At 34.0% G+C, this 25,989-nt stretch overlaps 1 protein-coding gene across 3 annotated transcripts in view; it reads left to right on the forward strand.

The window, feature by feature from the left end:
* The window catches only part of ZCCHC14 (zinc finger CCHC-type containing 14), a 111,370-nt gene that overhangs the window by 15,258 nt on the left and 70,123 nt on the right, over positions 1–25,989 (forward strand). For all 3 annotated transcript variants that reach the window (XM_074286261.1, XM_074286260.1, XM_074286259.1), the window contains exon 2: positions 24,609–24,732. In XM_074286261.1, coding sequence (XP_074142362.1) covers positions 24,609–24,732 — 124 coding nt within the window. The remainder of the gene's footprint in view (positions 1–24,608; positions 24,733–25,989) is intronic.

The following is a 25,989-nucleotide window of genomic DNA, read 5'->3' on the forward strand; positions in this document are numbered from 1 at the left end:
AGGATGATCAGACAAACAAGGCTTTTTTTACCTTTATTGTTGGCTTCTTTGGTAACCAAGGATTTGTGGGGTCCTTCTTGAGAGCTACTGCTTTAGAAACATACCTTTTCACCTTTTCTCTCCATCTATCCTCATTAGTAGAGATAAACAGTATATCTTGTCATTCAATTAAGTGTATTATTACTTTTATTACTGCTCTGTGAATTTATCAATGTACAGACAGATGAACAGCTATTACTATGACGTCTGTATTTCTCTTTAGATAAAGTTGGCATGGAGTTTCCTCAGTCCTGGATGGGCTCTGTCAAGACCTTGACTCCAATTCCTTACTATCCCAGAACGTTCTTTCTTGTTCTGCTTTCCAGAAAGACTTTCTTCTTTTGCTTCTAAAACCTTGGTCCCAACCAATAGTATTTGCATTGGCTGCCCGAGGTTTAGGACAGGTAGTTTGTTGACTGTTTAGCTCTAGTTTAGTTAGCTCATAGTATTTAGTGATCCCCCTTTGAAGTTTACCACCTTTGTGGTCCAGGGCAAGTCACTTAACCTCCATGAATTATAGTTTCATTATATGTAAATGAAGGGTTTGGACTTCTGAGGTTCCTTTTATAAGTATCCTTTAAGTGTGAATTGGAAAGCGTTTTGGATTTGATCTTAAATTTAAATCCTGACTGTTGCTTAACCTATGTAGAAATCAACAAATGCCTTTATTTCTTGAGCCTCACAGCTTCATCCTTAAAAGAAGAGGCTGGATGAGGGGACGCCTAAGGTCCTTCTAGCTTTGCATTCTTGGTGCTCTGATCCACACCCCCCCAGGATATTCCCTTAGGCTAAGGATGAACTTCATTCTCTCAGAAGTTGATTTACTTTATCTAGCTGCTGCTTACTTTTTTCTTCCCTTCACCTCATGCTTTGATCTAATTAAACTTAAATATGGTTAATGTTTCATGATGATCACTATTTTGGTTGGCTCAACAAACATCTTTTTGACATACTAACAGTTTTGAATGAGGAATCCACAATTGCTAAATTAACTGTTGGATTGAGCTGAGTGTGGGGGTTGAATAGGAACAATTTTCTGATTGTGGTTGAACTTTGATTGCTATTTGGAGGGAGCTGATTTTGCTATCATTTTTTAATATGCTTCTGTCATTGCAAATATTTTCATTCTGTAATGACGTTAAAAGATATCACATAGATTTGAAGACTAAAATTCTAACCCTTATTTAGCAGTGGAATTGACCTTGATACCAGCTAAAACAGCAATTGATCCCTTAGGTCCTTCAAAGAGCCTGTTTTTCTTTCACATTAGACATAATTCTTTAAAATATATATTTGTACGTATATTTGTATATGTTTTTCTATTTAACATGTAAAGACAGTTTTTGACATTTATTTTACATTTTTTGAGTTCCAGATTTTCTTTCCCTCCTCAATTCCTTCAGACATTAAACAGTTTTATATAGATTACTCATATTCAATCATGTAGCATATATTACTACTTTAGCCATTAGATATAATTCTAATATATATCTTTTTAGTGTTTCACAGAAGATTAGAAGGAGACAATTTGAATGAGAAGATGGGAAAGATACGCTGGAATCACAGAAACAACAATGCTGATAGGAAAAACATAAGAAAAACTGTAAAAAACAAAAAAACAAAAAAAAAAAAAAAAACAAACAAACCCAGGCAATCCTTACAAAAGCATAGCACTCTGAGGGTATTGAAGTGAGGGGAAACAGTTCTATATTCATTCCTTGATAGTTCCTGAAGGCACTTTATTTGAAGACATTGGTAATGGTAACCCAGATTCAACCAGGCAAGTCTCAATCCCATTCATAAAACTTTTGTTGAGAAAAACATGGAAATATACATGATTAGTTTTGAAAATTATTTTTTCAGGCTTAGAAGACAGAATGCATGACTTGGAATCAGGAAACTTGAAATTCAAATACTGTCTCTAATATCAGTAGCTTTGTGACTGTGGGCAAAAGCACAGCTAGGTATAGAAGTGGAAGGGTGGAGTCAGGAAGACCGGAATTCAAAATCAGCCACAAATATTACAAAATTGTGTGATCCTGGGCAAGTCACTTGACTCTATTTGCTTCAGTTTCTTCATAGGTAAAATATGAGCGGGAGAAGGAAATGACAAATTGTTTTAGTATCTTTGCCAAGAAAATTCCAAATGGAGTCACGAAGAGTCAAACATTGTTTTAACACTTTTATGGACAAGCTACTCAGTTTCTTGTGTTCTTCAGTTATCTTCCCAAGATTTAACTACTAAAGACATGGACTAGTTTTTTTATATAGATTTTGCAGGCATTCTATAAAAAAAAAAACAAAAAACTAAGTATAGCCCACTTTTAAGAGGGTAGCTTTTTTTTTTTTAGTAAATTGTTATAAGCTTAATTTTCTCAAAAATCTACTTGTGAATAATACATAATTCCTGCTGTGATCAGGTCATTCAAACAATACTGAATGTTTTCACTATTTTATTTTATGATATTCTGAATGCAGCAAAGGTTTCTTTTCCCCCCAAAATTTATTTTACTTAAAGAAACAGTGAGGAAAAAAAAAGAAAAACAAACAAAAGAATACAAAATAAAAATGAAACAAAAGAGAACATTGTTTTGTGCCCAGCAGAACATTAGGGAGGATACAAAATATAACAATAAATTATCAGTTCAAGAAAGTATATATAAGTAGAAGAAAGTATATCCATGTATGTCCATCTTTACTTCCTTATAAATTGTTCTTTTGTTCTCTGCTGTGTACCTTTTTTACTTAATTCTTTCTTTCCCCCTTTTATTTCCCTTAGCACCACTCTTAAGCAGGCTAGTAGTTAAGAAAGGATATATTTATATATATACACACATACATACTCTACATGTAGACACACATCTTTCCTGTCCCTACTGACCCTTTACTTTTTTCTGCTCCTAACTTGCCTTGCTATTATTTAACCTCTTCCCCACCTATGGATCCCACCCTAGTCTTTTTCCCTCACCTTTTGTTTCCCTGATCACCCATCCCTTCTCCGTTATTTCTTTATAGATTTTGGAGGATGCTATATCCTTCATAGTATATATGTAGTGTTGCCTAATAACCCATTCCCAATGTGAGTAGGTTTTCAAACTACAAGCCCTCCTCCCTCATCTAATGTCTCTGTATCTATTCTTTCTCTCCACCTCATTTGTATGACATAATTACTATTTTTACCTTAACTTCCCAATCTTTCTTTTGAGCTCTTGTATTGTTGATGTCAATCTTAAATTTATGCTATCTTTTATGTAAAATAAAAACAAACAAACAATTTATCCATGGTGAGTTCCTTTAAACTAATCTTTGATATTGGTTCCTATATGTTAAATTTTCTATTAAGTTCTGGTTTGGTTGATAGATGCAAGTTCATTGAACGCCAATTTTTTCTCGTTCAATATTATAGATAATTTTGTTGGATATGATATTTTTGATAATAGATATGATTCCAGGACCTGTGATCTTTTATTGTGATTGCTGCTAAGGCCAATTCTAATTGTAGCTCCAGTGTTTTTTTCCTTGTTTCTTGCAAAAATGTTCTCTTTGATCTGGGGGTTTCAAAATTTGACAATAATGTTTCTATGTATTTTCCACAAAAGATCTCATTGAGGTGGTGATCAATGGATTTTTTCCTATTTCTACTTTCCCCTCATGTTCTATCACATTCCAGGACAGTTTCTTGGATTATTTCTTACATAAGTGTTGCAAAGGTCCTTTTTTTAGTCACAACTTTTAGGCAGTCCAATTATTACATTTTCTCTTTTTGATCTGTTCTCCAAATCAGTCACTTTTTCCTTTTAAGATGTTTTCCATTCTGTTTTATTTTTTCATTCTTTATAGTATGTTTTGTTATTTCTTGATCTCTCATAGCTTCATTGGCTTCCCCTTGCCCAATTCTAATTTTCATCTTTGAAACTGTCCTTTTCAAGTTGGTTAACTTTTTTTTCATAATAACCTTATTTTTATTGGGTGGTTTTTATTTGTTTGTTTTAGTTTTTCCTCAGTGCCTCTCATTTGATTTTTAATTTTTTTATTTCTTTGATAAATTCTCTCTGGGCAGGGAGCCATTTAACATTACTCTTTGGGGTAGAAGCATTTTTTAAAAAACTTTATTCCTCCTCTGAAGATGATCCCTTGTCTTCTCTGTTCCCATAATATGTTTTTATAATGGAGTTAAATTCTTTGCCAGTTCATTTTAGATATTAGTGTCAGCACTTCTAATGTGGGGGGAATGGAGGGAGGAGGATGTTTCTTCAGCTCTTCCCTCAAACCAGGAATCCCAAACTAAGAGCGGCACCTTCCAGCAAGTGCCCTCAGCCTGCAGCATCCCTGCCCCACTGTTTCTGCACTCACCAAGTGCTAGTTCCCTGTCATGTCTCTGCAGCCCAGCTGGGCCTGGCGTTCGTAACCAGCCAAGGCAGTCTTCTCAGACTCATACCCAGATTTCACAAGCAGTCCAGGAGGTAAAAGTTTCTGTGGTTGGCACTGAGGTGCCATCCAAACCCAACTAGCCCCAGGGCTCCCTACTTGGTGTTTCAGCCAAGCTAGCCCAGAGGTGTTTGCATTTCACAAGGGTTAATCTTGGCGCCCCCCTGTCTTCCTTCAGATCTCTGTTTGTCTCTAATAAGGATCCCTGTTGACTCCTGTTTTTACCCCAAACCTTTTGGAATTTTCCTAAGTGTGTGTTTGCCCTGAGACACAAATTTGTTCCATTTGTGGGGGAATCCGGAGAACTTGAAATTTGCCAATTTACTCAGCTAAATTATCTTTCTTGGAATATGTTCATTTTTAAAATTTCTTTTAAACAAAATGTTTTCAAAGATATTTGATCTTAGTTTTTTTTTTTTTTTGTTTTGTTTTGTTTTGCTAAAGTTTAAGAAATAAATGTTTTTAGGTAAGAATTGAGTTTTGGTTTTTAATATTTTATTTTCGGTTAGCATCGGATTTAACTTGGGCCTAAGTCAGCAAATAACTTCATTCTTAAAACCATCTATTTTCTTTTTTTTTTAAACTTTAAAACATATAATTACTATTTTAGTAAAATGCTTACTTAAAGTTTTATTTTTTTCTTATTTTTAGATTTTATCAGTGACTTTTGAAGTTTTAAATTTTATATCTGGTCTTCATATCATTAAAAATATCACTTGGAAATTAATCGAAAATGAATGATTACACCCTCAAATTTATTTCAATTTGGATTTCAATTTCAATTTGAATTTTCTTGTAAATGTAAGAATGATTTTGTAATTAAGTAAAATTTATATTGATTCCCATAATGCTATTTTCACTGTCCAAATATGTTCTTAAAATGGTGTGATTACATTACATTAAACTTTTTGAATGTCTTTTAGCTTGTTCAGTTATTATCCAAAGAACTAAAAATGAAAATTTCTGAATACTTATTTTTTTAACTCATTAGTGTTAGGAATAGTTTATTCTTTTGTGTAAAAATGCAAAAAGATAACTTGGTTTCCTTAAAGAAAAGTTTTCTTAAGTATCTGATCCTCTTACCAAACATATACAACTATTTAGTATGCTATATTGCCTATTAGCTCTACTAACCTTAGAGGCCAAACCCTGGGGGCTATCTTGAGCTCAGGGTTTTAAATGTAGTCAGTTGTGCTGAATGAGGAATCAAATTAAGGTCAGTATTAACCGGAGTTCTAGGTTTGTGAAATCATCAATTTACCTGAAGAGGAATGTAATAGTGGCCATGCTGATCATTATTGGGATCATAAATAACCCGTAAGGGGCTCCTCTGTGGCACAGTGGATAGAGCACCAGCCCTGAAGCAAGGAGGGCCTGAGTTCAAATGTGACCTCAGACACTGAACACTTCCTTAGCTATGTGATCCTGGGCAAGTCATTTAACCCCAATTGCCTCAGCAGTCCCTCCCAAAAAAAGTAGCCCCTATATTTCCAGCATAGATGATGCACTCTTTAAATGTTCATGTGTACATAGCATTTCCACTCCTTCTATTTTTGTCTGCTTGCATTTTTGTTTTCCTTCTTAAGTTATTTTTACCGTATTTCTAAGCCCAATTTTTCTTGTGCAGCAAAATAACTATGGATATGTGTATGTATATATATAGTGTTTAACATATACTTTAACATATTTAACCTGTATTGGTCTACCTGCCATCTAGGGGAGGAGGGAGTGAGGGGAAGGAGGAGAAAAGTTGAAACAGAAGGTTTTGCAAGGGTCAATGCTGAAAAATTACTCATGCATATATCTTGAAATATAAAGTTATAAAAAAAATTTAAAGAGAAGAAAAAGATTATCACTCAGAAAACCCCAATTGATATTATTACAAACAATATAATTCTGTCACAGTACCTTTGAAAATTGTTTTAGCTCATAATGTTAAGTCTAGATAACTCAGTTCATCTATGACAATTAAAAAAAAAAAAAAAGACAAAAGAAGCCTAGCGTTAGTAGCTAAAGAGGGGTTTCTTATATTTTTGGTAAATCATTTAGTATCTGTGCCTTAGCCATTTTCCCCCTAAAGATTTTGGATTAATATATTGGATTACTTGCCATCTAGGCAATTGAAAAATATCTATGCATATATTTTAAAAATAAAAATCTTTTAAAAATAAAAAAAACCAACTCGCAGATAATTACTGTTAACAATGCACTTTGCATTGTTTTCTTACCCATGCATGTGCAGAGAAATCTCTTTATACAGAGGGAGGTGAGGGTAGTATCTAGAGGAAATATAATGCATGGTAGCAAGAGTTTACCTACATTCCAAAAGTGGGAATCAGTTGAACAAAAGTAGTAACAAGCTTCCTCTTTATAAAGAAGTACACAACCAAAATAAATGAATGAATGAATAAATGTGCATATGTGTGCCTGCATTCACACCTGCTTTTATATCTCTTACAGTTGTTGAGATGTCACTTTTCATTCAGCCAATATTTGTTATTCACTTTATTAGACGCCCTTGTAGTTTCTGAATAAGCAAAGACAAAAATAAAGTTTATACAGAATATGTTCTTGATATATGTATAAATTTCCTTGATAACTTAAAATTTACCTCTAAAGTTATAAACTTTTGAAGTTGATTTGTCAATGTTACCAAATACAATGTTCTTTCTAGTGCACCACACTTCTTCGCCTTTATTTTAGCCTTAGTTAGCCTTAGCCTTTAGTTTGTTTCAAAATTGTTTTAAGTAAATGTTTTTAGTTTGCATCACATTTTTAAAATCCTCTTGGTAAGAGGAATAGAGACTTCATGTCAGTCTAAGGTTTTTTGGTTAAAATCTATTTCAATTCAAAAGCATTCCTCCCCTACCCACCTCCCCTCCAGTGGGGATGGAAGGGGGGAGACATCAAACTCTTATAAGCAAATATGCTTAGTTAAGCAAAGCAAATTTTCACGTTTAACCATGTCTAAAAGTATGACTCATTTTATATCCTTTTTGGGGGTCTCAAGAATTATGCTTGATCATTGCATTAGTTAGAATCCTTTCATGATTGTTTTTATAGTGTTGTTATATAAATTGTTTTCTTGGTTCTGCTTACTTTAATCTTGTACTGATTATATGAGTCTTCCTAGGTTTTTCTGAAATTCTCCCTTCCATTATTTCTTACTGCAAAATAGTATATCATTAAATCATATCCATAATTTGTCCATCCATTCACCAATTGATGGATATTTCTTTACTTCCAAGTTCTTTTGCCACTATAAAAAGAACTGCTATGAAATAAATTTACAACAGTCTTTATATAGACTTTACTCTTTGATTTCTTTAGGTAGTATAAATTTACTATCTATTGGTGGATCAAAGAATATACAAAGTTTAGAGATTCTGGAGAGGCATAGTTCCAATTTCCTTTTCAGAATGGTTGTTTCAATTCACAGCTTCACCAACAGTACATTAATGTACCTGTTTCCCTGAAGCCCTTCCAACATTTGTTGTTGCCCTTCTTGTTATCTTTGCTACTCCACTGGGTATGAAGTGGAATCTCAAAATTGTCTTAATTTGTATTTCTCTAATTATTAATAATTTTGAAAATATGACTATTGATAGTTTGAATTTCTTAACTTTAAAAGCTGTTTATAGATAGATAATCTTTGGCCATTTAACTGTGGGGGAATGGCTCTTGTTACATGTTAGAATCAATTCTTTACATATTATAGATATCCAACCCTTTCAGAGAAACTTAGTACCAAAAATATATGCCCAGTTAACTGTTTCCCTACTGTATTGATTTTGTTTGTACAAAAAAAAAAATATTTCAAGTAGGCAAAATTGTCTGTTTTTTTCCTCTGACAATCTCTTTGTCCCTTCTATAGTCATGAGTTCTGTCATTATAACCAAAGGTAATTTCTTCCTTGCTCCTGTAATTTGTGCATGATGTGACATTTTAATCTGTCATGTATTTATTTGGAGTTCACTTTGTTTTGGCCTAAACTTAGTTTATTCCAGACTGCTTCCAGTTTGCCCAGAAGTTTTTGTCCAGTTCTTTGCTCTATTAATTTGTTACTAAGTATGCTACGTTATCTGTTGTGTATCTTTTCTGTTATGCTTTCCTAAGGAGGTTAAGTGGTATCTATTTTAGAGGATAAAATGTTGCAATAATTCTTTTTTTTTTCCCTGAGGCAGTTGGGGTTAAGTGACTTACCCAGGGTCACAAGGCTAGGAAGTGTTAAGTGTCTGAGACCACATTTGAACTGGGTCCTCCTGAATTCAGGGCTGGTGCTCTATCCACTGCGCTACCTAGCTGCCCCGCAATCATTCTTTAAAAGAAAAATCCAACTTTTAAAATTAACTTTTAAGTTATGCATTCAAATGGGTCACTTACAAATTTTGCTTTAAGAAAACATAATTTGCTTACATCTTTTTATAATATGTATGCAAGTTCTGATTTAAGAACTAGGATAGTATCAAGTACTTTCCCATTCTGTGGAAATGTGAAAGAAAAAGTGTATGTACATCTACAATTGATAAGGGAGTAGCTTGTGTTCTTTGAAATGCCAAAGTGCCCCGAGAGTAGGGGACCCAATATATGTGTTTTATTTATTTACATTTGTGTGTTGTTTGCACATTCACATTTTTTTTATTTTCTCTTAAAATAATTTTGAAACAATAAAAACCTGTCACAATTTAAGATTATTACTTGTTTGGTGTTCTTTATTTATTGGATACTTATATCCAAGAAACTTTGACAGGCTGGGAGAGGAATTTGGCAAGAAGGGGAATATAGAGAGTGTAAGGGTTAAAAAGCCTCTAGAAGCAAGGAATGCAGTTCTAGGCATGTGGGAGGACCTGAGGGATGAGAGGTTCTGAGGCACAGGCGAGTCCTACGTGGAGGTGGGGCACAGCCCCATGTGGCGGTGTCTGATTCCAGGTCCACGCCTCCCTCTTAGTGCTCTCATGGCCTAGCACGCCTCCCTCCTTCTTCTCGGGCCAATCCCATTATGCCAGGTTCCTAGAGGACTTCCCCCTTCCCCCATATCATCAGTGGGGTATAAATATGTGCTTTCTCAGAATAAAGTTCTCTTTTGCTTCACCCCTACCTAATGGTGGTCTGTCTCTATGGGATCCGGGTTGGTGCCTGAAGACGGGTAAGTGTGGCCTAGCCGTGCCGTCGACGGACGGGCATTAAGAGTAGCTCTAAGGGGAGCTACCAGGTTAGAGTAGTCCATAGGGGTGTAACAGAGAGGATTAAAAAAATGAGTGACATGATCCTTCATAAGAGGGGTCAGCAAACTTTTTTGGTAAAAGAGCTTGAAAGTAAGTATAAGAGAACATTAAGTATAAGAGAACAAATCAATTTCTACAAAAATTTTGGTGACATTCAAATTAATTGAGTGGAATTTATGTAACACTGGTTTACATATGAGAAGAATGGAATGCTTTTTTGCAAATAACATTTCGCTTAATTGGGATTCAAAAGTAATGCTTTTGCTTACATGAACTGATATTAATTGAAATGAGTAGAACCAAGAGAACATTGTACATAGCAACAAGATAATGTGAATCAGCTCTGATGGACTTGGCTCTTTTCAACAATGAGGTGATTCAAGGCAATTCCAATAGACTGTGATAGAAAGAACCATCAGCATCCAGAGAGAGAAAACTATGGAGAGTGTATGTGCTTTATAAAAGCATAGAATTTTCATCTTTTGTTGTCGTTTTTTTTCTTTCTCATTTTTTCCCTTTTTGATCTTATTTTTCTCTCGCAGTATGATAAATGTGGTAACATGTTTAGAAGAATTAAATGTGTTTAACCTACATTGGGTTACATGTCTAGAAGAGGGAGTGGGAGGGGAAAAAATTGGTTTTGCAAAGGTGAATGTTGAAAATTATCTTTGTATGCATTTTGAAATCTAATTTGAAATCTAATTTCTAATCTATTTTAAAAATAAACAAAAGGAGTGTTTTCTATGATTAGGATTGATTGCAAGTGTTCATTTGTTAATGACGATGTATAATGATATTTTACATATTTCATTTTTGAAAATGTGTTTTTACATGGGTATATGCTGCCCAGTACTGATATTAATAAACTATGAGCATATGATTTTAATTGAGCATCATGCTCATTGCATTTATAGAACATTATTATATTTGTTCTTTTTGTATCTGTATTTAGCATGCCATTACATTGCACATTAATTACTTTCAATTGAAAGTTAAATTGAAGTTCCTCAGTTGCAATTAAATGGATTTTAAAGTATGGAAATTCCTTTTGTTCTTGCATCAACATTCAAAAAATGCTGTAGGAACTGTAGTTTAACTTGGAAAATCTGTCTATTGAAAATTTAGGTGTGAATGGAAATCTCTATTCTTGTTTTAACTTTTAACAGTATTGATATTACTTGTGATTCAGACAGTGTTAATTGTCATCTAATTGATTTTGCTACAGTATGTTTCACATATAAGCACTGTTTTGCTTTGTAATTTTAAGTTGAATTCATTAAGGAACATTATCAAGCCTGCTGCAAAAGCTAATTTCTCAAGTAATTTAATGTTCAATAATAATGGTTAGGAGAAGATCTCATTCAGAAAAGCTTAAATCTCAGCTCTAGGCTCAAGAAAAAACAAACAAAATAAAACTTTTTCTCCCTCTTGTTTGGACATGATAGGTGTGAATTGGTAATAAAATATTATGTTATAGTGATATATGTGGTGCCCCCCAAAATTGTCAAGTTATAACTATATTGTTGTGATATGCCAAAATTCTGAGCAGAAGTGGAAAGCAATGAGAGTACCACCTATAGTTGCAACTAGTCATGCACAATATGTAAACAAATGAGTATTTCTGTGTTCCAGTAACACTTTATGGTCACTGAAATGGGAATTTCATATGGTTTTAAATGTTTTTCAACCATTAAAAATGTAAAAACTCTTAGCTTGGGCCGTCCAAAAATAGGTGGTGGGCAAAATTTGTGAGCTGTAGGTTGAAACCCTTGTTTTGTAAATTCTTTCTGGTTACAGCTTGTGCTTTTCTACACAACAGGATAGGTTTAAGAAGTTTTCCATTTAGCAGAAAGATTATATTTGTATGTGTGTATGTACATATGTGTGGGCAAACACACATGTGTATATATGTATGTATATTATATATAACAATTGTACACATATAAAATAAGAAGTATGTATAAAGTGTCACGGGAGATAGAAGAGTTGCAAGTCACTGTTGGAAGGAATATAGTGACAGATCACCTTTGCCTGAAGAAGGTAGAATGGGATTCATGAAAGGGAGGCTGCACATGATTTGGACTTTAAAGGATTGTTTGGGTGGGGGCGGCCAGGTGGCACAGTGGATAGAGCACCAGCCTTGAATTCAGGAGGACCTGAGTTCAAATATGGTCTCAGATACTTAACACTTTCTAGCTGTGTGACCCTGAGCAAGTCACTTAACCCCAGCCTCAGGGGAAAAAAAAAGAAAAGAAAAAAGAAAGTTATCAGGGTACACATAGGTCATCACAATTACAATTAACTAAGAAATGAAATACAATAAAAACAAATGTAAAGATAGGGCCAACAAGTCATAAGCAAAAAGCTTTCTTTAAAAAAAAAAAAAAAAAAAAAAAAAGGATTATTTGGGGAAAGCATTATAGTGAAAGTAAATAGCATACTTGAAAGATAAAAAAGTAGAAAGCATATATGAAAAGTGACAGGTGATAGAATATATAGGGCATATGTAGAGAAATAAGCAAGGGCAGCTGGATGGTACAATGGACAGAGCACTGGTTCTGGAGTCATGAGGACTAACTGTGTGACCCTGGGCAAGTCACTTAACCCCAATTGACTCGATTCCCCCTAGGAAAAAAAAAGAAATAACATTAAGCTATGTGTCTTGTCTCTCAGACTTATTTGCATATTCCAAGAGAAATAAACTTTTGTTTTGCCTACAGTACTTATTAGTACAGTGTCATATATTAAATACAGGTTGGTTGAATGGAAAATAAAACATTAAAATTTGTTACTTGAGTGGTGGTGTGGGGAAATAGTCTAAGAATCCTCTTTTAAATAGATTTTAATGAGCTGAATTATCAGAATTGTTGCTAATTAGTACTAGAAGAAGCATTTCTCTGCTTCTGCATTAGACTGCTAAAACTTGGGAGAAAGAATTAGTTTGGGAATGGAGGGACAAGAAGAGGAAAAGACACAAGTAAATACTGATGGAATTGGGGAGAAATATGGTGGGAGTTAATGTGGGGGAATTGCTAATGTGTAATAATGATGTGAAGCAGATTGGAGTGAGAAAAATAAGTCTTTGGAAGGAAATGATGGAGTAGAGAGGTAGTAATCATGGTTGATGTACCTAGGTAATTACTCTGATTCTTGACTTGCTTTGATTTTTAGAGAGATGTCTCATGTCCAGAACTGGTTCCTTGACTTGGTCTGCCTTTATACATATCTAACCCCCTACTGTGTGACCTCCTTAAAAAGAAAAAAATTAAAAAGGACCTACATGTACAAAAATATTTCTAGCGGCTTTTTTTGTGGTGGCAAAGAGTTGGAAATTGAGGGGAATGCCCATCAATTGGGGAATGGCTAAACAAGTTGTGACACATGAATGTCATGAAATAATCTAACACTATAAGAATTGGTGGATAGGCAGATTTCAGAAAAACTTGGAAAGACTTAAACAAATTAATGCAAAATGAAATGAGGAGATCCATGAAAACATTGTTTGATGATCAACTATGATCGACTCAATTCCTCTCAGCAATGTAACGGTCCAGTATAGTTTCAAAAGATTCATGATGCAAAATGCTTTCCACATCCAGAAAAAAAGCTAAAGTTTAAATGCAGATTGAAGCATATTCAATGCTCTCACTTTTTTTTGTTATTTGTCGCTTTTGGGGCTTTTTCCTTTTGTTCTGATTCTTCTTTTATAATGTGACTGATGTGGAAATATGGTTTACATGATTGCATACATATAACCTGTATTAGAAGAAAGGGAGGAAAATTTGAAATTCAAAATCTTATTTAAAGAATATTGTATATTGGATTACTTGACATCTATGGAAGGGATGAGAGGGAAAAAATTTGGAATACAAGGTTTTGAAAGAGTGAATGTTGAAAATTACCCATGCATATGTTTTGAAAATAAAAAGCTTTAATAAAACATGTTGGAAAAATACCTTTATAAGTAAATGAGAAAATACCATTTAAAATTATATATATTTAATATAGTAAGTATGAAAAAGAGGGAAATGAGTCCTGACAACTCCTATAAGAGATAGGTGATGTATGGAGCTGAAATGTAGGGTATTGGTTAGACTATGGCTCAGAATTGCAGATTGCTTTGCATGTAAGCTGAAAATAGGGGCAATTTCAGAGGTAGGTTCAGAGAAACTTGAATATGTAGAGAAGGGGAAATGACTTGGGGTTGAAGTAACAAGGAATCCCATGGGGTGCTATAAAAGGATGCCTCTTTAAATAGAATATTGTTATTTTGCAAGTATGATGCTCAGGCTAGTTGAGGGGAAAGGTATATTGTTACAGTAAGCTTCTTAGTTGAATATCTGAAACCACATATATAGTGTTGTCAAGATAAGAAAGAAACATGAATGTTAATTTATATATTGTTTTGATACCTTGTTTTTACATCTCTATATTTTCAGTGTATCTTTCCCTTACCTTTAGTCCTCCCCCTGCCCCCAAAAAAGGTTCTTCATAATAAAGAATAAAAAGGAGGGGGAAGTTCAGCTAAACTAAGCAACATGTTGTGAAAGTTTGAGGGCATTCTCCACAACCATTTGCAATATTCCCCCCTCCTTCTTCCACAGTCTTCAATAAAGGCAGTGGGAGTCCTTGGTCATAACTTTTCTTTGGGAACCAAGCTTGGTGGTTATAATTTTGAAGCTTTCAGTTTAAGTTTTTTTCCTTGTTATTTCTATTTAAATTTTAGTCACTTTCATAATTTTCTTGAGTTGGTTTACCTCATTTTTGTTCACATTTTTCCCATTCTTCTCTATTCCTCAATTTTCCAAGAACCAAAAATTGAGTACTCATCTTTTATTTTTTATTTTTATTTCTTAGATTATATATGTACATATATATTGTACCTAGGATATACTATAACATATTTTATATGTTATGGGAATGCCTGCCATCTAGGGGAGGGAGTGAAGGGGAAGGAGGGGAAAATTCGGAACAGAAGGGAGTACAAGGGATAATGTAAAAAAAAAAAAATTACCTATGTTTATGTACTGTCAAAAAAAGTTATAATATAAAATTAATTTTTAAAAAATTATATATGTACATTCATTTTTTATATATTTTCATATGAGTCATGTTGGGGGAGAAAATCAGAACAAAAGGGAAAAATCATAAGAAAGGGGAAAAAAAGACAAGGGGGAGGTAAAAATATTATACTTTAATCCACATTCAATCTCCATAGTTGTTGTTTTTGTTTTTTTTTTTTTTTTCCTGGATGCGGATGGCATTTTCTATCCAAAGTTTACTGGAATTGTCTTGGATAGCTGAATTGCTGAGAACTAAATCTATCACAGTTAATCATCACATAATCTTGTACAGTGTTCTCCTGGTTCTGTTCACTTCACTCGGCATCAGTTCATCTAATTCTTTCCAGGTTTTTTTGAAATTTTGAAATTGTTCTTATAGAATAATAATATTCCATTACATTAATATGCCATAACTTATTCAGCCATTCCCCAACTGAAGGACATCCATAAGTTTCCAGTTCTTTGCCAGTACAAAAAGGGCTGCTACAAACATTTTTGCACATGTGGGTCCTTTTCCCTCTTTTATGATCTCATTGGGATACAGATCCAATAGAGATGCTGCTAGATCAAAAAGTAAGCACAGCTTGATAGCCCTTTCGGCATAGTTTAAAATTGTTCTCTAGAATGGTTGGGTCAGTTCACAACTCCACCAACAATCCTGCCTCATTTTTTGGTAATTTTTTTGTCAGGTTGGTTGAGTTTGAGTTATTTTGACTTTAACTTCATTATTAGTCAATTGGAGCATTCTTTCGTATGGTGATTCATTTTGTATAAACTGTTCATATCCTTTTACCTCTTATTCTTTTGTTTACTCTGGTGTCTTAAATGCTGCAATAGATAGAACTCTGGACCTAGAATCAGGAAGACCTAAGTTCAAATTTGGTCTCAAACTCTTAATAGCTATGTGATTGTGGGCAAGTCACTTAACTCCTCGATGCCTCAGTTTCCTCCTTTGTAAAATAAAGGTAACAATAGTATCTACTTCCCGTGGTTGTTGTGAGGATCAAATGAGATAATACTGTAAAATGCTTTACATTTTTTTGTTAAAAGTGCTATTTATTGCCATTATCATCATCATTATCAGATATGTATGGAATAAGATAGATGAGCTCTTGAGTAACTACTTTGTTCCATCCTTTTTCATTATCTAGGTAAAGAACTATATCTTGTCACAAGTTTTAATTTACATTTAGGGAGTGCAATGGATTGAGGACTGGATTGGGAGTCTAGAGGACCTGAATTTGAAAACTGCCTCAGACATTATTATTAGGGTGTCATTTTATTATTTTTTAAAAATTCTCTTAAGAGAATTTATTCTTTGGGATGGAAGAATATGAATAAAGATGTAAATCCTGATAAACTATGATTGTAGTTAGATCTTTTATCAATGCATGAAAGGAACCTTTGATAACAGCTAATCAAATATCTTCATTTCATAAAGAAACTGAAGGCTACAGAGAGGAAGTGAGCTGTCCAGGGCCATACAATCAATGTGACAGCATAGTTACCTAAAATCCAGGTCTCCTAGAATAATAAGTCCAATGCTTGAGTTATTAGGCTTTTACTACTTGTTGATTTAATGGATGGATTATTTCATGGTTTCCTTAAGGAAAAAAATTTTGTCAGTTTATTTTCTTTATATCAATAACTCATTTTCTACGTGTTGGAAAACTAAAAATGCTGGAATTGGAGTAGGGAATTGAGAATGTGGTAGGATGAAAATCAAATTGAGATCTACAGCAGGACAAAAAAGAATTTATAAGTTATCCACCCTTTAGTTTTCCACAGCCAGTGAAAGTTCCCTCACCCTCCCAACACCAGACCTCCTTCCATTCTACATTGACTTCAGGGCCCTTCAAGAGCATGGATTCTTAAACAGGTTCTTGAACTCAGAAGGGAGCAAAAATGACATCTTTACCTTTACTAACTTCTCAGTAAAATTTAGCATTTCCTTATATTGGTTTTAAACATTATTCTGAGACTTTTCTATAGGCTCTACCAGTTTGACCAAAGGATTCATGACAAGAAAAAGGTTACAAACTGTTGCTCTAGAGTTCTTCATTTTACATGGGGCCTGGACGGGTCTGGGGCACAACTTCCATAAAGATGTGATAGCATGCTATAACAAGGTACTCTTTCATGCCTTTTGAATTAGAGATGTGGTTAATAGGTAATCTAGCTGAAAACTTCTACCTTCCACAGTATTATTTGCTTATCTCTATTCCCCTATTCCCCTATAATCTCCCTTTCCATTGTTCTGTTCTTTCCTTCTTTCCTTCTTTCTTTCTTTCTTCTTTCTTTCTTTCTTTCTTTCTTTCTTTCTTTCTTTCTTTCTTTCTTTCTTTCTTTCTTTCTTTCTTTCTTTCTTTCTTTCTTTCTTTCTTTCTTTCTTTCTTTCTTTCTTTCTTTCTTTCTTTCTTTCTTTTTCTTTCTTTCTTTCTTTCTTTTTTTCTTTCTTTCTTTCTTTCTTTTCTTTCTTTCTTTCTTTCTTTTTTTCTTTCTTTCTTTCTTTCTTTTCTTTCTTTCTTTCTTTCTTTCTTTCTTTCTTTCTTTCTTTCTTTCTTTCTTTCTTTCTTTCTTTCTTTCTTTCTTTCTTTCTTTCTTTCTTTCTTTCTTTCCTTTTCTTTCTTTCCTTTTCTTTCTTTCTTTCTTTCTTTCTTTCTTTCTTTCTTTCTTTCTTTCTTTCTTTCTTTCTTTCTTTCTTTCTTTCTTTCTTTCTTTCTTTCTTTCTTTCTTTCTTTCTTTCTTTCTTTCTTTCTTTCTTTCTTTCTTTCTTTCTTCCTTTCTTTCTTCCTTTCTTTCTTTCTTCCTTTCTTCCTTTCTTCCTTTCTTCCTTTCTTCCTTTTCTTCCTTTCTTCCTTTCTTCCTTCTTTCTTCCTTTCTTCCTTTCTTCCTTTCTCCTTTCTTCCTTTCTTTCCTTTCTTTCCTTTCTTTCCTTTCTTTCCTTTCTTCTTTCTTCCTTTCTTTCCTTTCTTTCCTTTCTTTCCTTTCTTTCCTTTCTTTCCTTTCTTTCCTTTCTTTCCTTTCTTTCTTTTCTTTCTTTTCTTTTCTTTCTTTTCTTTCTTCTTTCTTCAAAACATACTGTGAAATTTTATTTGTGAGTTAACATGGCCAAAGAGTTTTTCTCAGCTAGGCTTCTAGAAAAATCTTGTCTGCATTTACTGTCTAATTCCTCTTCTTACATTCACCTCACAGCCCTTTGCAATTTGGCTTCTTATTCTATCATTAAATTTAAAACAATTCTCTTTGAGGTTCAACAATTTTTTATTGCTAGATTCAGTGACCTTTTCTGTCTTCATTCTTCTTAATTTCTCTAGAGTATTTGACCCTGTTGACCATCCTTTCCTGGATATTGTCCTTGAATTTTTGAGAGTTTTTGTACTCTCCTGGTTTTCTTCCTGTTGGTATAGTTGTCTCTTCCCAGTCTCCTTTGCTGGATCAAAATCCAAGTTCTGAATTTTAACCCCAATTAAGAGGCAATTGTGGTTAAGTGACTTGCTCAGAATCACACAGCCTAGGAAGTGTTAATTGTCTGAGGCAAGATTCTAACTCAGTTCCTCCTGACTTCAGGGTTGGTACTCTATTCACTGTGCCACCTAGCTGCTCCTTACCATCTATTTTTTGAAGGGCCTCACAACTTGCTATTTCATAATTATTATTCTGAGTTTATCATTTATATGTTATTGGATCACATGATACCAAAATTTTTTATCAGTACTGTGATTCAGATGCAGAAACATCCAGGTAGATAAGGCAGAAAAATATACATAGGCTAATCTATCAGCCAGTATTTATTTAAGCATCTTATAAGCTGTTCCAACATGAACTCCTCTAAAGTGGATTTGTCTTCAGTGTGCTTCAGATTTATTTTGCATGTGTTTTTAAAAGTCACAAACATTTAATAGGATAATTATGTGTATGTGAACTCATGCATGTGTGTGCATGTGTACTTGTGTATATGAAATTAAACACCTAGGAAAGTGTGTTAGCTTCAAAAAGGTCAAAAAAATCACTTTTTCATAGTGAAGTTTTTGAGTACTCTTAAAATTATAATTTTAGGAGTCTATACTTAGAATGTTCCTTAGGGACTACCAGGCCACATTCCTATTTACTGTGTTTATTCTGTTTCCAACATTACTGCTAGATCTTCAGTTTCCAAGGCAGCTTAGTCTATTTTCTGGAAAGTTCTAATGGTTATAATTTCTTTATATAAGACTGAAATTTTATTCAAAATTCACTTGATGATTTGTGTTACTAATTGAATATAAAATAGCAGCATGTAATCTGTGTCATACTAATTTTTACTTATATAAAATAGATTTATAAATTGCAAAAAAAAATACTGAATTTAGATTCAGTCTTGGGAAGGGGGAGTTAAAGGAGGGAGGGAGTAATTTTGAAACACAAAGTCTTACAAAAGTGAATGTTGAAAACTATCTTTATTGTATTTAGAAAAAATAAAATACTATTGAGAAAAAAAGATACATAACCATAATATCATCTTCCTAGCTAAAGGGCAACATTTGGAAATTATCAGATCTCTACTCTTGAGGATATAAAACTAAAATGACTTATGCTTCAGCGTGATTGTGAGTCAGAAATCTTTTGAGTTGAACTGCTTAAGTCACATGGGATAAATTAACTTTAACCCAAAGTAACCAAAAAAATGTTTTGAAGGTTTCTGGGAAGTTCAAATGTGTATAAAATGGTTTTGTAGATAAACAAAATATCAAAGTAAAGATGATAAAGGTTTCTGGGAAGTTCAAGTGTGTATAAGATGGCTTTGTATATAAACAAAATATCAAAAAAAGAGTCCCTTGTGCCTTTATTGGTATATTTTAGTGTAGTAGAAAAAAAGCTGGATTTGGAATGAAAGTACCTGAGTTTATCTTCTTGTCTTGCTACTTATACTATACCTGTATTATCTTAGACAAATAACTTCTCTAGGTCTCAATTTCTTTCTAAAATGAAGGGGAATGCACTAAATATTCTCCAAGTTCAATCCTATTCATGTATGGAAAAAAAGATTGCCCTTACAAGTTCTTAATTAAAATTTCAAGATAGATAGCTGGGGAGAAAATGTAAGGATTTGAATCAAAGAAGGGAAGACAGGACCAGAAGAAACTTAATGGAACCTGACATAATTGTTGATGGAAATACATAACTTCTTAGAGTCTGATTATGGCCTTAGAGTTAAGATATAAATCTTTACTTTTGGACTTGTTTTATCCTGGGATTTTGGAAGGGACTCCACTTTACAGTTTCAAGCTTGGGACATGAATAAGTAGTGCTGTAGTGTAGTTTGTAAAGCTGGGGCTCTTAATTATTCTGAAATCTGTCTAATGAGGGTGTGGTTCTTTTCCTGTTGATTTATGGGAGCTAACAAACCTCCATTAGGGAATGAAAAAATGGCAAGAGCTGTTTCTGTTTAGGCACACTATCCAACAAAAGTTTCCACTAGTATCTTAGTGTGTTGCTTAGGTTATTAATGTCTCGGTCCTCTGTAGGATGAGGACAGTGGATTTGATCTGTAAAATCCATTCTGGCTCTAAATCTGATCATTTAGTAAACTATCTTAAGGAAGTTGGGGAGAGGTGACTACAGAGGAGGGAGAAGATTATAGTAATAGGAATACACACACACACACACACACACACACACACACACACACACACACACACACACACAATATGAATGAAACATAAGTCCCTTAGTCTTTAGGAACTTACAGAGAATCAGTTGAAAAAACATAACAAATAACTGGATTAAAAACTCATGTGTGATATCTTATCTAAGGGATTTAAAGGAAAAAGATCACTTCCAACAATATCAATCAGAGAAGACTTGATGGGAGAGATCGAGTTTGTTCTGGGTTGTAAAAGTCACTGGATATGATTTTTTTTTTAAGCAAATTTCTTTTTTCTTTTTTTTTTCTTGCTGAGGCAAGGTCACAGAGCTAGGAAGTGTTAAGTGTCTGAGGCCAAATTTTAACTCGGGTCCTCCTGACTTCAGGGCTGATACTTTATCCACTGCTCTACCTAACTGCCCCTGGATATGTTTTTTTTTTTTTTTTTAAATAACTTTATTTTTCAAAATACCTTCCCATCTCTCTTGACAGCAAGTAATTCAGTATAAGTTAAACATTTCCACATTTATCATGCTGTGGAAGAAAAACCAAAAGGCAAGGGGATGAGAAAGAAAGAAAAAAAAACAAGTAAACAACAACAAAGGTAAAAATATTTATATTGTGATCCACATTCAATCCCCATAGTCCTCTCTCTAGATGCAGTTGGCTTTCTTCATCACAAAATCATTGGAATTGGCCTGAATCATCTCATTGTTGAAAAGAGCCAGATTCTTCATTGATCTTCATGTAATCTTCTTGTTTCTGTGTACAATGTTCTCTTGTTTTTACTCACTTCACTTAGCATCAATTCATGTAAGTCTCTCCAGGCCTTTCTAAAATCAGTCTGCTGATCATTTCTTATAGAACAGTAATATTCCAATACATTCATGTAACTGAATCTTATTGTAATAGATGGAGATCCAGGGAATGCTTACATTGGACAATGTAAAGTGCAATGAAGGTTTATGTCGATAAGTAGTGAGAAGTACCCCCAAAATAGACTACAAATTAGATTGTGAGAGGCTCCTGAATGACAGCCTGAGACTTCCTTTCATAGTACATACAACTTGACCTTCTACCCTTTTGACATGTTATTTCCCTACCAATCCAAATTGGCCTTCCTCTTCAATGCATACTATATTCTGTCTCCTGTTTGTGGACTTTTGCACTGGCTGTTTCCTATTACTGAAATCTTCTTCCCTGTTTCTCACTAAATCTCTAGTTTCCTTCAAGGCTTATTTTATTGGCCAACTTCTAAGTAAAAACTTTTCACATTCTCTCTGCATCCCTCTCACCTCAGCAGATACTACTGCTTCACCTTCAATTATTTTCTATTTTTGTACATACCTGATTAAGCATATGTTGTATTTCCTGGCCAGATTGCAAGCCATTTTACTTGAATCTTTGGAAAATCCTCGTGTTAATTTTATTGATCAGTTGATAAAGAGTTAAGAATTTTGTATAGGTTAATAGTCACTGAAGATTTTTGAGTAGGGGTGGTTGACTCGAATGTTTGTTGAATGAATGATAAAATCAGTGTGTTAAGAGAATTTCACTATTATGTAAGATTTGTAGGAGGAAGGATGTACCAGGGGAAGGGAGGCTGAAAACTCAAAAGGCTGTCTTGGTATGACATAATGTGGTCCAGGCCTAGCATGCTGCTATTGAGAATGGGAAAAGTGGGGAAGGAAGACAAATAAAAAATACATTATGAATGAAGAATTGATAAGGCCTTTCTGGCAGGATTTAAGAGTCCATGGATAGGGAGTAGCCAAAGGTACTTCCAAGATTTGGAGTTTAGGTAGCTTAAGAAATACCCTTATCAGAAAAAGGAAAATCAGGAAGAGAGAAGATGACTAATTTTTGAGGTAATTGGACATTCAGGTGGAGATGTCTCACAGGCAGTTAAATAATGGCAACTAGAGCTTTGGTAAAGCTAAAACAGGATTTTGGATTCTTCTTCATAGAGGTGAACTAGATGAACCTAATAATGGAGAAATTATAGACTAACAGAAGACAGAACCTTGGGATATTGCTTATGTGCTAAAGATCTCCTTTTATTTCCCTAAAGCAGTCATGCCTGATGTGGAGGCATCAGTCTGACAGTGCTACAGAACAAAGCAATTTGAACAATTATCAATTCCTCTTTGTATAATCCTTTTAATGTTCTAGAGTACTCTGCTCAAAAAGTAGACAGTATAAGTACCATTCTAAGTGAGTGAAAGTTGTAAACTTTTAATTTTATAAGGCAGCTAAACAAGAACTATATCTCTTGATTGTTTTTTAATTTCATTTTATGATTAACTTATTTTGTTAGAGCCTGCTTCTAGTAAGACCAGAGTCGTAGGTTCTTTACCTAGAGAAACAGCCACAAATGGCATATACCCCAGCTCTAAACAAACCATCAAGCCAAGCCTACTTGATGTTAGCAAAAAATAGAGGAAAGAATGGATAGGTCAGCACAATTCTGTTAGAACTGTTTGGCAAATAACTTAGCAAAGATCCTGTGAAGAGGTTGGCAGAGTTTTCATATACAAAGAAAAGCATTTGTACTAAAGAAAGTAGCATTCTGTACATTTTTATATTCAAGCACTTTTTAAAAAATAAATTTCCCATTCTGGTAGTGGATAATAAGAGCACTAGATTTAGAGCCCAGGAACCTGGGTTCTGAACTTTGCTTTTACTTCTCAGGAGACATTGAAGTAGCATGGTACAGTGGAAACAAGTCATAACCAGATCTTATGCTTATTATCTGTGGGATGTTATATAAGTCACTAACCTTTTTTGGTCTCAATTCCTCATCTGTAAAATGAAGGCAATGGAATAGGTGACCTATAAGTTTAATTAGGAGCAAAAAAGGTAGTAGCTAGAAAGCCCCTTTTGTGGCAATTCGAAGGAAACTTGAACACCTTAAAAAGCTTCCTAACTTCCTTTTAAAATTTTGTGACCTTTTCCCTGATGTAGCTGTATCAGTGACATAACTTTATTCTTTATAATTATATATTTATGTATGTATATTTATATTATATACTTTAATTATATGTGGTAGAAAAATTGTCTTTAGAATTTTTCATCTGTCTTATTTGGTTTTGCATCTTTCTTGCCTCATTCTGACCCAAATTATTATCCTATTGTGAGAAGCAATTTAAAGTGCTTCTCAACATCCCAGAAGTTATTTGTGCTTGCCTAGTATAAGAGCTTTTATTTACTCCTTTGTCTGGGGAAGCCTAATGTTTTAGATGCATAAAATCAACTACATAGTATTTTAAAAGGAAACCAATTATCCTGAAATATAGTTATGAAAATGTTTTTAAAAGTTCACAGACCCATACTGTAGTAGAAAAAACGTAAGTAGTTCAATTTGATGTCAAGTAACTTGCCCCCAATCATAACTTGGCAGAGTCAGAATTTGAGCCCAAGTCTTCTGACTTCAAATCCATTGCTCCTTTTACTACCCCCATTGCTGACTTTTGTTCTGCAAATTCTTTATATTTGCTTACTTGTGTATGAATTGTTTCTTTTGAGAGAATGTAGGCTCCTTGAGAAGAGGGACAGTTGATTTTTATCTCTATCTCTAGAACCTAACATTAAGTTTGTGGCATAAAGAAATGCTTGTTGATTGTTCACATAAAATTGGAGGAGTTCTAGATCTGTAACATAGGAATAAAGTTTTAAAAAATAATAATTTTTACTCATTAGGTTATGCTGGAACTCTGTCTTCCCAGAAATCAGCTGGAGTCAAGATCACTAAAAGTCTTTATTCTTGATCTTTTACGGTCAAGGGCTTAGGCCTAGCAACCTCACACACACCTTCCTCCCTCAAACGCCTGGAGAGACTGACTCAGCTGCTCGCCTCCATTCCTCTTCCTCCGCCTACTCCTCCCACACACATCACTCCTCCCTCTTTGTCCCACCAATCAAGTCAGCACAGAATAGCTGCGGAGGGTCAACCTTCAAACAAGTTAATAGGGAACTGTCCAATTGGCAATTAGTCTCATGTGCTTCATTATCCAAGTACATTGCTCAGTTCTAGCCCTTTACAAGGTTACTATTTCAAATTAAGAAATTGTTTATTAAAAATTACAAAACTATATACTAATCCACAGATTTGCTACTGTCAGCTAGTTTTATTCTGTGGGTACAGCCATTCAAGAAGAAAAATTAACTTTTTTTATGAAAAAAAGTTGAAAATGTATAATTATTGTATGCTTGGTTTTGTTCCCTTAGGTTACCCCAAGAGCAGAGACCCCTATAAATAGTGTTGGTAACAGTTTGGAAAATGCACTACATACATCAGCACATTCCATTGAGGAGTCTTTACCCAAGAGGCCTTCAGGAAAACACTCTAAAGGTAAGTACAAAATTGTGTTTGTATAAGTACAGACTTAAAAAATGAAAGTTTTTTGTTCTTCAGTCATTTCCTTACTGTCTTGGGGTAAATATTTTATTCTGGAGATCTCTACTGAGTTATAGGAAAGGACCTTCCTCAAGCCAATATTCTGAAAGTGTCAAAATTAGAATAATATGGTAGTTGTGGGACATTTATTAAGCAAAGGAAATTTACTCGATAGATTTACTCGATAGTGGCAAAGCAAGGTTATTAACTAATATTAATTATTCACTGAGGAAATGGCATTATTTCAGCTGAAGTAAGAATAAGGAAGTTTTAAGGAAAAACTAATCTAACTCTAGTGGATTTAGTATTTTCCTTTTTTTGTTTTGTTTTCCTTTCCCTATTATTATAATATTCTGTCACTAGAATTCATGTCTTAATTATAGATATCTTTCTAGTCATTACCTGTTGCTTCTTTATCAGAACATAATACTTTTCTTGGATCACTACCATATAGATTTTCTTAGTCAACATTTTGATTTATATTTGTTCCTATTGGTATTAGAGTTTAGTCATTATTGCTTAGATAAATGAGGACAATCAAGCAGAGAATTTCATTGCTTTACTTTCATGGATACTCTGATTTATATATGATTTTTTACTTATTTTTCAGTTTTTAATAAGTCATTAATTATTAAGCTTAGTGGCAGTGGGATAAACACTAAAGATAGAAAGAAAGGTAAAAGATAATCCGTGCCCTCAAGGAGTTCACAATACAATGGAGAAAAAAGATACATGAAAAGAAGCTAAAGGGAGTGGTGGGAGGCAGAGATAAAGATTCTCAGTTTAGAGACATGATTATGGCTTGTTAGGAAATGAAGAGATGGCTATCCTGGGGACCATCCTTAATTAGAGGATTGGAGAAAGGCTCTCCACTGTCTTTTCTCCACTCCCTTCAATGACAGAGAGGGAGAGAATGGAGGGGTTCTAGAAGCAAAGAGTACCGGACAAGATGCGTTTCAAGGTTAATATGATCCTGGGGAATAGTCAAGTTCTGGAAATCATGATGAAATTCAGAGGACTGTGGCCTAGTGGAAAGTGAGCAAAGAACTCCTCTTCAAGTTGATTTCTCTCTAGATTAGCAATTGTTTCCTCTTAGGAAAAATGTTTGGTTTCGATGAATTCTATTAAAATAGCACTAAAAATGATATGTAGTTATTTCAGGATTAAACACACTAATGGAGAGTATCAGAGACGTACCTCCCAAAATCTATT

This window comes from Sminthopsis crassicaudata, chromosome 2, assembly GCF_048593235.1.
Source record: "Sminthopsis crassicaudata isolate SCR6 chromosome 2, ASM4859323v1, whole genome shotgun sequence".
NCBI lineage: Eukaryota > Metazoa > Chordata > Mammalia > Dasyuromorphia > Dasyuridae > Sminthopsis > Sminthopsis crassicaudata.